The sequence below is a fragment of the Python bivittatus genome, unplaced genomic scaffold (assembly GCF_059951505.1).
Source record: "Python bivittatus isolate LINGU-HERP-01145 unplaced genomic scaffold, Pbiv_v1 ctg000480_np1212, whole genome shotgun sequence".
Taxonomy (NCBI): Eukaryota; Metazoa; Chordata; class Lepidosauria; order Squamata; family Pythonidae; genus Python; species Python bivittatus.
This window is the reverse complement of record NW_028277075.1, coordinates 51,040,256-51,053,581: the sequence shown is the minus strand read 5'-3', so window position 1 is coordinate 51,053,581 and position 13,326 is coordinate 51,040,256. Positions and strand designations below refer to the sequence as shown.

At 39.3% G+C, this 13,326-nt stretch overlaps 1 protein-coding gene across 1 annotated transcript; it reads left to right on the top strand.

The window, feature by feature from the left end:
• The first annotated feature begins 2,264 nt into the window (after positions 1 to 2,264).
• Positions 2,265 to 5,701, top strand: CUNH11orf91 (chromosome unknown C11orf91 homolog). The gene is made up of 2 exons (XM_007442693.1): positions 2,265 to 2,670; positions 5,616 to 5,701. The coding sequence occupies exons 1-2, from the start codon at positions 2,265 to 2,267 to the stop codon at positions 5,699 to 5,701; spliced, it is 492 nt and encodes a 163-aa protein (XP_007442755.1).
• The last annotated feature ends 7,625 nt before the right edge of the window (positions 5,702 to 13,326 follow it).

The following is a 13,326-nucleotide window of genomic DNA, read 5'->3' as shown; positions in this document are numbered from 1 at the left end:
AAAGATCAGGTGGCAACTGTGCACCAGCTGCACCAGGTTGCTGTTCAGACAGTCATTCAATACCATTGGCACGTCACACGTGGATTACTGTAATGTGCTATACATAGTACAACCCAGTGTTAGGCATGTCTCATTAAGCCTGTGTAACCTCACTGCTCTGCAAGCTTCACTGATTAACAGTTGGCTTCCAGGTGCAATTCAAGATACTAGTTTTTACCTATAAAGCTGTCGATGGCATAGGGCCTGGTGATTTGAGGGACTGCCTGTCTCTGTTGCTTCTGCTTGTCCAGTGTGAGGCCCAGAGCGGCATTCTCCAGGTCCCACTGATTAAGCAGTGTCACCTTGTGGGACCCAGGAAGTGTGCCTTCTCTGCCTCAGCATTTACCCTCTGGAATGATATCCCCCCAGAGATCTGGATCGCTCCAATCCTGATGATGTTCAGGAAGCTATTAAAGACCCAACTATTCTCCCAGGCTCTGGGACAGAGTAAAGGTTGAGCTGCTGCTGGATGGGTTTTCTTTGTTTATATGTTGTTTTGGCACCATCCATGGTTCTTTTTTCTGCTTTGTATTTTGTTGTTGTTATTATAATAATAATAATAATTATTATTAACTGTAAGCTGTCCAGAGTTGTTGGAAGTCAATAAATAAATAAGATGTTACAAGCCCATAGCTTCTGTTATTTTCTGAAGAATCCTAGCTGATTCTTGCCAAAGAATGGGGAGTCTACAAGCAGAATAATGAAGGTAACTTCTTTCTTCTGGTAAATAAATATGTCTCTGAAAATAGAGGCAGTGTATAACCACCATGACCATAGTGATTAATAGCTTTATCCTCCATGAATTTCCCAAAGTGAATTCCACAGTGTTACTGTGCAATGCCTGCAAGAGCTACAGCAAACTATGTAAAACCTTAAGCAATCTCCCACTTAACACACCACCATACAATTCCCCAAACAATATATGTTTAAAATCCCAGTAGCACATCAGTATCAAAGTAGCCTAACTGTCTCACTTCCCACAAACAGTTATACTTAATTTAAGTCAGTTAAAACAATGATTAACCAATGAAAGCCTTTTGTTACTTAATTTCCTGATTAAAAAGTTACTGCCCTACTTCACATATTATTTTTCCCCAAAAATCAACTTGAGAAAAAATATTGGACGTTCTTCAGGCATGTTATGCCCATATTTTTTTCCTACAATAGAGATTATGTACTAGTGGGAGAAAATAGGTAGCATATTAAATACAATGAGCAAGCACAGATATAAATACATACACGCAGATGGCCAGATTGTAAGTGTTTGATTCCCTCTGCTGGATGAAAATCAGTTCTGCAAGTTACTCTCAAACCTGTATCATCTAAAAGTACTTTTTTCTGCAATAAAAATTTTGCTCCTGAGAATGCTAGCAAAACTAGTGTTGGTGACTCTGTTGGATGAGGAGTGCTTAAAAAGATTATTTATATTTTTTATGGGCTTCTTGTGTGCAGTGACATATATTTCTATGTGCTTTGCACACTAACACATTCCACCTTCTCACTATTAGTCTAATGCTAAAAGTAAAAAAATATGGAAGAAAAGTAATTACAGCCTAAAAGAAAACCATAATCCCCATGCCTGATTCTCCAATAATTTTGGCAACAGCAATCACATGCTTTTCTCACAGAATGTTTTGAAATCCATCACTGCTAAAAGAATTGGGGAAAGATAAGGTAAAAAAATAAGATAAAAAGATGAGCTGAGACCTCCTTTGTAATTAACCACTGTCAGAAGGTGTATTTCAGTTTTCTCCACTGTGATAAAAAGTAAAGGGGAAGACCTGGGAGAACAATACTTTGTAGTCTATGCCTACTCCTTATATCCAGGGACTCCAGTTCCATTCTGGATTCTGTTCTTTAATGCTTCAAGAGAGGCATAGAATCTGAGAATGGTCCAACAGAGAAGATAAGTGGATGCAGATACAGATAATGACTATAACAAATCAACCTTGTCTATTTTATTAAAAGTGAACATAAACCATCTTCTAGTTTAAAACTTAATTGCTCAAGCCTGCTATGAAATTAAAGCCTGCAGAAATATGAAAGATGCCTGCCACCAAGGCAAAAGTGGAGCAGAGGAATTCTGGAAGTTGAAGTCCACACATCTTAAAGTTGCTGAGGTTGAGAAACACTGCTCTAGAACACTAAAACTCCATGACTCCTTCTAGATTCTGGGGTTTCCATGGCAGCAGCAGTGTAGTTGCTGAGCCATCAGGAGCAGCTCCATGAGCCACCAGCAACAGCCCCCTCCACCCCCTCAGCCACCACCCCCTGTATTCTTCCCTTCCCTCTATGACCGAACTACCCACAGCACTAACCTAGCCGATTGCGCCCTCTGGCGGAAGCTTTTTGTGCCATTGCGAGGAGGGGAAGCAGCACCAGCTGGGCCTCAGCGCCCTCCCCCTGGACTTGGGCTCCTTCCACTCACAAGTGAGCGTTGCTGCCCCCCTCCCTGGCCAGCTGGCCTGGCTCCCATTCCCTATGAGCCCTTGCGCTTCTTCTGTCCTGCTTCAGAGAGCACTGAGGCACACCAGCAACAACAGCCAGATGGGGAAATCTGTGAGCTTGGCATCCGTCTGAAGGAGCTGGAACTGCTGGCCCTCACGGGGGATGGCTCAGACCCACAGCAGTGTGAGTAACTGAAGTCTGGCTCCTCAAACTCTTGCTTGCTAACAACTTTGCTACCTCAAAGTATGGAAAGGTGCAATTCAAATGGCCCATTATACTACCAGAAGACCCTTGTCTTCCAAACAGTCCAATAAGTCAATTTATATATTTAGCATCTCTTTCCTGAACCTAATACTTTGGCTTGAAAACTTCGGTATTTCTCCTATAAGTACCAGAAAAACCTTCCCCACAAGATTACCAGATTACATTTGTGACCTTTTTTTTTTCACAAATAAGAAAACCTTCTTGTTCAAAAGCAATACCATTTAAAGAGGAGACACAATTATCTACATTTTCTCTCCTATATAAATTATTAAAAGTCCTACATTTTTATTCAAGAAACTTGGCAGTTCCAATCCCAGTACTTTCACATAACAATTTTATAAATTCAACAAATCATTTCTATTAAAATGACGGTGTTAATCTGCCAGCCCCAGATCTGCCCAGCTGTAATCCCAAATTAGTCTTGAGTATATGGTGGAGAGGAGGGTGACCTGCACACACAGATTCTCCTGGCCATTATTTTCCCAGTTATGTCCTGTCATTCAGAATTGTCACAGAACACCAAGTTTACCCCAAAGTTTATCCCAAAGTAACAGAAAGCTAAAGTTCTGTAATAAGATAGTGAAGGGTTAGCACAATAGCTAATTTCTACTACAGGTAGTCCTCGCTTAACGACCATTCATTTACTGATGGTTCAAAGTTACAATGGTCTTGGAAAAAGTGCTTTATTTGTAAGTGTACTCACACTTACAACGGTTGCAAACCGTCACACCACCCCCACAGTCATGTGATCATGATTTGTGACTTTTACAACAGTCATTAAGTGAATCACTGTGGTTGTTAAGCAGATCACCATGGTCATTAAGCAAATCACATGGTCATTAAGTGAATTCCAGCAAAAAGGTCCATTGGAGAAGCTGGCTTTGTTTGATGATCATGTGATTTGCTTAACAACCAAGTGATTCGCTTAATGACTGTCATGAAACAGATCATAAAATCAGGTCTGGTCACATGATGACTTGCTTAACTACCACCCCACTTAACAAGCAATTTTCTGGTTCCTACTGTAGTCATTAAGACTACCTGTACTGGTTTACAGATTTTGAATACACAGGGCAGTTCTCTGGATTGTGACCTAGCAGTCCTTTCAGCAATTGATCCAAGGCCCAAAATCTAGAGTCATCCTACCCTGAAGATATTTACATCTTAATAAGCTTTGCAGACTAGAAATACCACTCTAGAGTCTCCAATATCCAAGCATATTTGAAACTTCAACGATGTTACAAATAACATCTCACATTTTTCATCCTTATGTCTATGGATTTATTAATGAATATCCAGATTGAATGTTTCCACTTTTTCCCTCCTTTCTAATATTATATAATCAATCAATAAAGAGATGCTTGAAGTTGTGGCCACAGCTGGATTTGAAGAACCATTTGTTTAAAGTAAATGCAATATGTGGTCCATGTATACACATGTCTGTGGATAGAGTTAAAGGTTTGTTATATAGTTATAACGGATATAGTTAAAGGCAAACTTTCCAATACAACATCTGAATATTTTGACTGAGAAATCATATATTCCATTGTGAGTATACGCTCCTTAGTGGGAGCACCTTTTAAAGTAAGTTCTACTCATGGATACTCCAAGTGTAAAGGGGGAGGCAATTTTCATAATTTTTCTTTCCCCTTGCAGGCTTTTGTGATCTTACAAATTTGTTTTAGGCAGCTAGCAGACCACATGGGAAACAGACGTCAAGAACCCCCCCCCCCTTCCATTAACAAGATCTTCTGCTGGATCTTGACAATTCATAAACATAGCTTGCTTAGAATCCAGACCATGCGCTTTGAAACCGGGGAAGGAAGAAATGTCTTTAAAGTAATTTACTTTTTATAAAAGTGATGCTTCTATGGTGGGAAAGTATTTCTAAAATAACTTCTAATCTTTGTGATCTTCTTAATCAGCCTCCTCTACTGATGTATTCCAGAAATCTTGCAATGCTACTCCCATCTGTCCTGGCTGAGCAAAGTGGAGTTTATAGTCCAACACTCCTGGCGGCATCATGCTGGGGCAGGGCTGTTTTGATCATTCTTAATGCAAATAGATAACAGGTTTACTCCAACAAATTTGAACCAGTCATTTGGAAGTTCATCCGGGGTAAAATACCAATGCCTAAACTGATGGATAAAAAATAAAATGACATTTTACAAAGTAAATCTTCATCAAAATGATCGAAGGCAGATTACTTGAAAGAAAGGAATTATTTGTATCAGTAGAAGATTGCATACTGAGTGGGCAGCTATAAATGTATATTTCTGCCAGAATTGTGGAGGAAAGGTAGACACTTGATTTTATTTTATTTATTTATTGGGGGGGGTTTTGTTTGTTTGTTTGCTTGCACTTATTGGTGATCCTTTGGGAGATTTAAGCTGTTAAGACATATTTCTAAGGTCAATCCTGTTCCATTTGTAGTAAAGGAAGCAGGATATAATCACTCATCTTGGAAATTTGTGAACTGCAAAAAGCTCCAGCAAACATCAGCAGTCATAAGGATACCTTGGGGAAAAATACTGTGTAATTTTGATGTAACATGCAAAAGCATGACACCATCACTGGGCAAATGAGCTATAGAACAATACAGCCACCACCAACAACAACAACAACCTGGAAAAAGGTATGAGAGGTCTAAAATCTGTTCTGTCACAATTCTTGTGTGTGTTGCAAGGTACAACAACCTATTCCTGTTAATAAAGCCACTTTTCCAAACATTAACTTTGAATAAGCTCACCTTTTCCAAAATCATTTTCAGTGTAGTTGTGACTTGCTGTTTGCTATTATTAGAGAATCACATGCCTTTGCATTAGTATCTGTACATTGCTAATGTTAAATTCCACACTTTTCAGATAAGCTTCTGAAGGCACTAAAAGATGAAAAGACACAAGATGTAATGACAGGACTGACCCTGAAGAAACATTCGCCTGCATCATGAGAGTTATTTACGTCTGAGCTGGGAAATTTGGTGGTGTGGCAAAGCTATAGGGAGAGACACAGGGCCCATAGTCTGCTGATTGCCTCCTCATGGATTGTTTCTACAATATTTTCAGTTTGACAATAAAAGTATTTTCATCCACACTTCTTGGAGATGGTTAATCCTGAACTGGAAATCCCCAGCTCCTTTCAACTTTTCTCCAATGTTCATCTTGATGCCTGGTCTAGACCTTCTTTCCTGTATCATCATCTATGTCAGCCTGGCCCTGGGCATGGATCAGATATCAATACCATTACAGAAAAAATTGCCTTGGAGTTCCTCACCTATTCCTATGCCATATTTCTCCTCCAATTTTCTGCTTTATTAGAAGAACTGCAAATGTATTGTGCAGTTCTGAAAAATAATAAAGTTTGTAGAGAATTATCATTTTTTAAAAAAATGATTTCATCCCACAAGATGGCAGTATGCAACAGAACTTCTACCTTTGAAAGTTTAAATTCTCTTTTAAAAAAAAAAAAACCTTCCTACCCAGCCACTGAAGTTAGGACTCATTTGCCACAAATATTTGACATACTATGCCCTATTTTTCATTGGCCACTTACCGCCTGCCAAACCATTGGAATCAGAGGCTTCACAGTTACATCAACCGCTCCTCAGCACCATAGTTTTCATTCAGAATCACTAGATCGTGGAAGAAGTTCAGCACAATAAGTATCCAATTCTGGAATCACATTAAGCATTCTAGTAGCTGCCTTAGACAAGGTCAGGCTAATTGTTGGGCACTTCATGGATTGCCTTCATCCCAGAAGCTAATCTATTGCTAATAGGTGTAATAAAGGGTGGAGGTTGTGTGTGTGTTTGTGTGTGCATGCCTTTGAGTTAGTGTTGACTCCTGGCAACTGCCTGGACAAGTCCCTGCAGCTTTCTTGGCAAGATTTTTGGGAGTGGTTTGCTATTGCCTTCTTTCTAGGGCTGAGAGAGAGTGACTGGCCCAAGGTCACCCAGCTGGCTTTGTGCCTAAGACAGGACTAGAGCTCACAGTCTCCCAGTTTCTAGCTTGATGCCTTAACCACTACACCAAAGTGGCTCATGATAAAGTATTACCCTCCCAATTCTGATCATGTAGACTGTTTCACTTGCAGATTTTATTGGGTTTCTTTGATATTAGAATAGAAATTGGTACTTTTTTGTGTTGTGGTGCTTTACCTCAAGTAACCAAGTGCCTTGGTCCTGAGGACATATACAGAATCTAAACTGGGATTAATCTGTTTGAACCCAGATAAAAAAAACCCAATTAATCATAGAATCATAGGTTTGGAAGGGAACTTGGAGGTCTTCTAATCCAACACTCTGTCCAGGTATGAAACCTTCAAGGAAGATCAGACTAGGAATCCAATGCCATGTAGGTCAGTACTACTTTTATGGTAAAGCAATAGTAACAGAATGTTGTAAGTCTGAATGCCCTACTCCCCCCCCCCCCTTTTATCTTCATGAGAACTAGGGAGGGGCTAGTCTGAGACGCTTACTCAGACTATTACTATTTCTGCCCTGGACTCAGACCCCTTTTACATGACTGTTGCTTGGTAGCGGCTCTTCTTCCTGTCACTCAAGGCCATTATTTCTGCCCCACACACCAGGACAAGAATCCTCAGACCACCCCAGGCAAATGGCCATCCAACCTTTATCTGATAACCTCCAGTGATGGAGCACTCATGACTCCAGGAGAAAGGCTGTTCCACTGCTTAATAGTGTAATAGCTGTAATGATTATTCCCCATGGCCTTTCACTCAGTCCCTAATTTTAAGAGAATGATACATAACTGCTCAGGAAGGAGAAGAGAAATATCCACTCTCTTCCTACACTCCCCCTCCCTCCAGGGTCAATTGATCCACATCCTGATACACAATTTTCTGAAACAACCCATCAATCTGCACTGTAATTGAAGGAAAGGCTTTTGCAGAAGATTAAGTGTAACATTTTAAAAAATGTCTGGGACCTACTTGCTTCATTTCAGGATGCCTCATAATTCCTATTCTTTTTTAAGTCCTATACAAAGCTATCACTGTAACAGACACTGAGATTAATACCTTCAGGTATAGTATGTCTATAGTGATATTCATGCCTTCCCTCCATGGAATGCAATAAATTATTCTACTTCAGAAATCTAATACTATTTTGGCTCCTTGTTGATGGGAACAACTAGATTTGAAAACTTTTAGAGGCAAAGTCTTTGAATTCAGTTTGTTGCCAGAAAAATGGATGGGCTTTGCTAATTGGATTGTTCTACTGTCCATATTCCTGCTTTTTTTAAAAAAAACATGCTTTTAAAATTATTATGTTTTTTGAAGGTTATAACATATTAACTCAACATTACTTCTGTTAATAAAAGAAATTTCACAGGAGGATATACAGTATATTTGACTGTGAAGATAATAACATGACAATTTATCTCCTGTAAAAAACATTAAGGTTATTTCATAGTCAAAAACTACCACAAATATTTTAGAAAAATGAATATGCAGTCTTCATTATGTCCAATATTCTCAAATAATGTACAGTCTTTTGAGTGCCAGAAAAGTGCGCATGCTCTCTCTCTCCCTCTCTTTAAGTATATCTGGAAAGAAAGATATCAACAGATCTAACTGCATTTTTTTTCATTTACAACCACTTGGGATCTACTGAATTTGCACTGTTTCTTCTGGAACAGCCTTAAAGTAAACATGCTGGACAGACTATTCATTTTAACATAATTCTGAGTTCACTTCCAGGTAAATGAAAAATTCAATGCCTTTGAAGGTGCAAGACTTTATAAATAACATTTTCAGATACGACAAAACCCAAAAATAGAAGAAAAACTACCTCTAGGGAAGCCAACTATATTCACGATATGTATTATTTAAGAATTCAGCAGTAGGCAACTTGATGTCCTCAAGTTATTTTGTCCCACAAAACCTGGGTTGCTTGGTGCCTGGGTTGCTTGGTGCTGAAATCCAATACAAACAAAGGACACCAGACTACCCTTTCATGAACTGAACAGTGCAGAGTGGTAAAAAGATGTTGCCTTTTTAATGAAACTCCTATAATCTTGTAATTTTATCCATAAACCTAGTAATATAGGAGGCTAAATGAATGACTCATGTGCCTTAATGAATGGCTTATTGGTTGGATTTCAATTTTGTTGTTGTTACCAATCTGTTCTTTGTGTTTTGTAAATAAATATCCAATATAGTAGTGCACAGACACATAGACAATAAATGCAGCTGAGATAGACAAGCTGGTTCCTCCAGCTGTTTTGGAGAATTTTCAGCATCCCAAGCCATTCTAGCACTGATAAGAAAAACACAGGCAAAATGTATCCCCTGTTGATCAGCTGGAAGTTCCTACCATCTAGAAATCAGATAATCCAAGAGTGCTAGGAGATACAATCTCTTGAGTCACAAAACATTGCACCTGCCATCACTAGGCATGGTATAGAATTTGCAACCAGACACATATCCAACAATCACCTTGCAGAGCCTCTTGCTTCTGTCTGGGTCTTAAACTCTGATCTGAGGCAAAGGATAAAGGAAACTGAAGTTTGAGGCAGTGAGGGAAAAGGAAGAGATGCAATCTCCAGGTGCTAGGTATAAACAATTTTTAACCTGAAACCATCTGGGCTTCTTTCTCTCAAGTGAAAGTCCTTGATTGCCTAGACCAGAACTCCAAGAGGAGAAAAGACAGCATATTTGTCCTTTCTGCAGACAAGTTAGTATGATAGCTTCTTCTTGCACTCCACCTAAAGAGAATCCACACTTTCTCCTTGCCCTGGCACATGGACAGCCCATTAACCATTTCTTGACATGCCTCTGTCTGTATCTCTGTCTGCTAAGGCTGAGGCAAACTGATGACCTTAAGATGTCCTATGATCTAGAAGTGGTGTTTTTCCCTTAATATCCTGCTTCAAGAAGCTGGATGCAATCAATATAGGGCACATTGGTGTACATCAGAGAAGCAGCGTAAATGATATGCTTTTATGCCAGCAATCTTGTGGCTCCAGTTCATTCTGCGTTTCTTGTGGGATTCCTCCCTTCAGGGTGGTCTCTACTTCTTCACTCATGCCTTGGTCTTTGTTTGCGACAGATGGGGGCTGGATCCCTGATGCCTACAGCTCCCCTCCCCCCTTTTGTAAATAGGTTATTCAAGTAGTCATCCATTTAAAGTGCAGAGCTCACATCTCTGGCACTGACTACAATGAGCCCAGTTTCACAAACACTATGGACTGAAAAACTTAATTCTTTAAGGTCCTTCATATCTTCTCTGTTTCATTGTAGAGGTGACTACAAAGAGATACAAAACCTCCAGCTGCCACTTAATGATCAAAAAGTCAAACTGTCAACCAGTCTACCTACAATACAGAGTCCAAACCCCTGAAACTGATTTTCCCATCCTTGGTTTAAGGCATGTAACTGAAAAGGACCCAGCTGTTGTACTTCTGTAGTCAGTGAGGTGGGGAATTCCCTTCCCAATGGCCAGTGCTCACTTCTGTTCATGCATTATTCTTGCAGTGCCCACATTGATCTCCATAGCAAAACCCATTTTTCAAACTCCAACATTTATCCAGCAGCTGCATTTCATCTGCACTGGATGACTACTAGATGGCAGCCAACTGGTACAATGAATGACAAATCTTTGCCACCACCTGTTTGGAAAGTTGAACAATCAACCCACAATCACAAGGAATTGTAAACATTCAGTGGATAGTACCACAGGAAAAAACAAAGGAAAAAATGCAGTGCATGGAGTAACCTGAGCATGGTGTGTGTGTTGTACCTGGTGTATCTTGATCAGGGCTGGAATTTCAGCTGAGGGAACCCCAGTCACAAACCTTGGGATACTGTGTGTTAAGGCTGTATCAACAGAGGTATTATATTATGGAATCTCCTGCATAATACTTTTGTCATATGTATAGTACTGCAAGCCTGCTGTTGAAAGAATAGCCAACTACACCTTCTACAGACTGAATCATGCTTGTGACATGATGAAAACCACTCCCTGGGGCAGTTTTGCAAAATTTGAAATTGAATCACATGTATTGAAATTGTAATTATTTAAAAGCACAACCTGCTACAGTACTTTAAGAAAAATTAAAAAATAAATTTGCATTAATTTCAGCTGAAATAAATGCAAACAGGGACAGACTAATGAGACTTATCTTTAAGCATGAACTCTAGATGAGGTATGAAAATAGAGGAAATATAGGCTGACCCTGCAAGTTATCTGGAATGAATTCTCTGGAAAACTCTTTGTTGCAAAACTCTACCAAATGTTCAGTTTTTGATTCAATTCAAACAGCCTCAGTTAAAAAGAAACTTACTGTATTAGAGAAGATGCAGTGTTCCAAATCTGAAAGTATATTGTCGGCCATTTCAGCTTAAACACATGATCATGTTTTAACAATGGAAAACCCAAATAGATGCTGGGTATGAGAAAATATTAATGTAGGTTGTAAACTTTAAGTAAAACAGTACTTCTAGAAAAGATTTGCAGTCTTTAAAACAAATAGCTAATAGATTTACTCAAGGTAAGTTTAAGACATGGAAGTCATATATAGATATTTTAATATTAAATGTAAATCCTCTATTTTTTAATAGAGACAGGATGAAACATATGTTGGCTGCAAAGAGAAAAGGCTATGACTTATACAAGTTTTTTTATATAAATTGTATTCCACTGTCTAAAGCTAAGACAGAAGATAGAAAAAGCTGAATGAAATTGATTACAATGGATGCAGATAAGACTGTTTTTGGAAAATCAGGTTTTTATCTAATCCAATAGACCATTTACAGAATTTGAACACATGTTTAATATATGCTTTAAAGGTACAAAGGGATATTCTTGAAAATGTATAAAGTATTAATGCAATCAGACATTAGGAGATACACAGTCTTTGAATAAAATAGGGGAAATAGATTTTGAGAGAAAAATATAAGATTAATGGAAATATGCATGGAAAACCCCATTCCTAGGTCCCCCCTCAACAACTTTGCAGGAAACATAATAGAAGAGAATATGTGTAGCTCAGGGTTGAACTGTGGAGTTCTTGGGGTTCTCTGAGCTTGTTTTCTTGCAAACGTTTTGTTACCCAGCTAGGTAACATCTTCATTGCTAGAGTGGAATGGGGTTTGTTCTCTGTTTATATACTGTGGTATGCCCTGCCAGTGTTGGTGGGGGTGTGGGTTTTGTTTTGTTTTATTTTTAACTCTGGTAGTTCCTTGATTAAGGTATTGTTTACTGCTTGATTGTATGTCTGGTGGTAATCTTGATGTTAATCTCTGCTTATCTGAGTGATGATTGCTGGTGAGGAGATGTTCTGGTCTTTTCTTTTCCTTGTTATTGTCTCTTTCGAATAGCATGTAGATGTTGTTTATCTCTATGTGCCTGTTGATGGCTGCCTTGTCTGAATACCAAGCTTCCAGGAATTCCCTCGCGTTTTTGGATTTAGCTTGGTCTAAGATGCTGACAGTTTCCCAGTTGAAACTATGGTTAAGTCTGTCCATGTGTTGTGAGATTAAGGAGTTTTCATCGTGTCTTCTGACTGCTAGTTGGTGCTCATGGATGTGCTCTGCTAGCCTTCTGCCTGTCTGTCCTACATAGTGGTTGTTACAGTCCTTATACTGTATGTTGTAGATGACTCTTTTTTTTCTTCTTGGGCTACTGGGTCTTTTGATTTGCTTAAGTTATTTTGGAGGGCTTTAGTTGGTTTGTGTGCTACGGAGATGCCATATGGTTGTAATAGTCTGTTGGTAGTTTCTGAGACATTTCTGATATATGGCAGTGTTATCCTTTTCATAGCTTGTGTTGGTTTGTTGTAGTAGGTTGAGTGGTCAGACACTTTTTGATAAAGTTGTGTGGGTATCCATTTTGTTGGAAAATGTTGTATAGGTGGTTTGTTTCCTATTTCTGCTGTTCTGGGTTGCTACAGTATGTTTATGCTCATTTGAATAATGTTCTTACACAGCTTCTCTTGTGGGAGGTTGGGTTGTTACTTTGGTAATGGACTACTTGATTAGTGTGGGTTGTCTTCTGATAGACTTGGGTTTCTAATTTGCTGTTGTTTCCTCTGCTGATGAGGATATCCAGGAAGGGTAGTGTGTTGTTGTTTTCTTCCTCTCTGGTGAATTTTATTTCTTTGAAGATGTTGTTGATAGTTTCATGTGTCTTCTCTAGTTGTTCCTTTTTTATTATAACAAAGGTGTCATCTACATACCAGATCCATACTTTAGGTTGTATGTGTGGAAGTGCTAGAGTTTCTAGGCATTGCATTACAATCTCTGCTATGAGTCCTGACAGTGGTGATCCCATGGGTGTGCCTCTGATTTGTTGGTATATTTGTCCATCAAACTGGAAATAGGATGGCTGGTGTGGGTCTTCCGGGCTGTGTGGCCGTGGTCTTGAAGTCACACAGCCCGGAAGACCCACACCAGCCATCGTATGCCGGCCGTGAAAGCCTTCGACAATACAAATTGGAAATAGATAGTGAGGCAGAATCATGGACCTCATCAACCTCTGCCTCCCCAGATAAGCAGAGATTACCGCCAGGCACACAATCAAGCAGTGAACAATACCCTAATCAAGGAACTACCAGA

Excerpts from the sequence above, each read along its gene's own strand:
- CUNH11orf91 (XM_007442693.1), top strand. The coding sequence starts at position 2,265 with ATGAGCCACCAGCAACAGCCCCCTCCACCCCCTCAGCCACCACCCCCT. Across the intron at positions 2,671-5,615 it reads TGGCTCAGACCCACAGCAGT|ATAAGCTTCTGAAGGCACTA; the intron begins GTGAGTAACTGA and ends CACACTTTTCAG.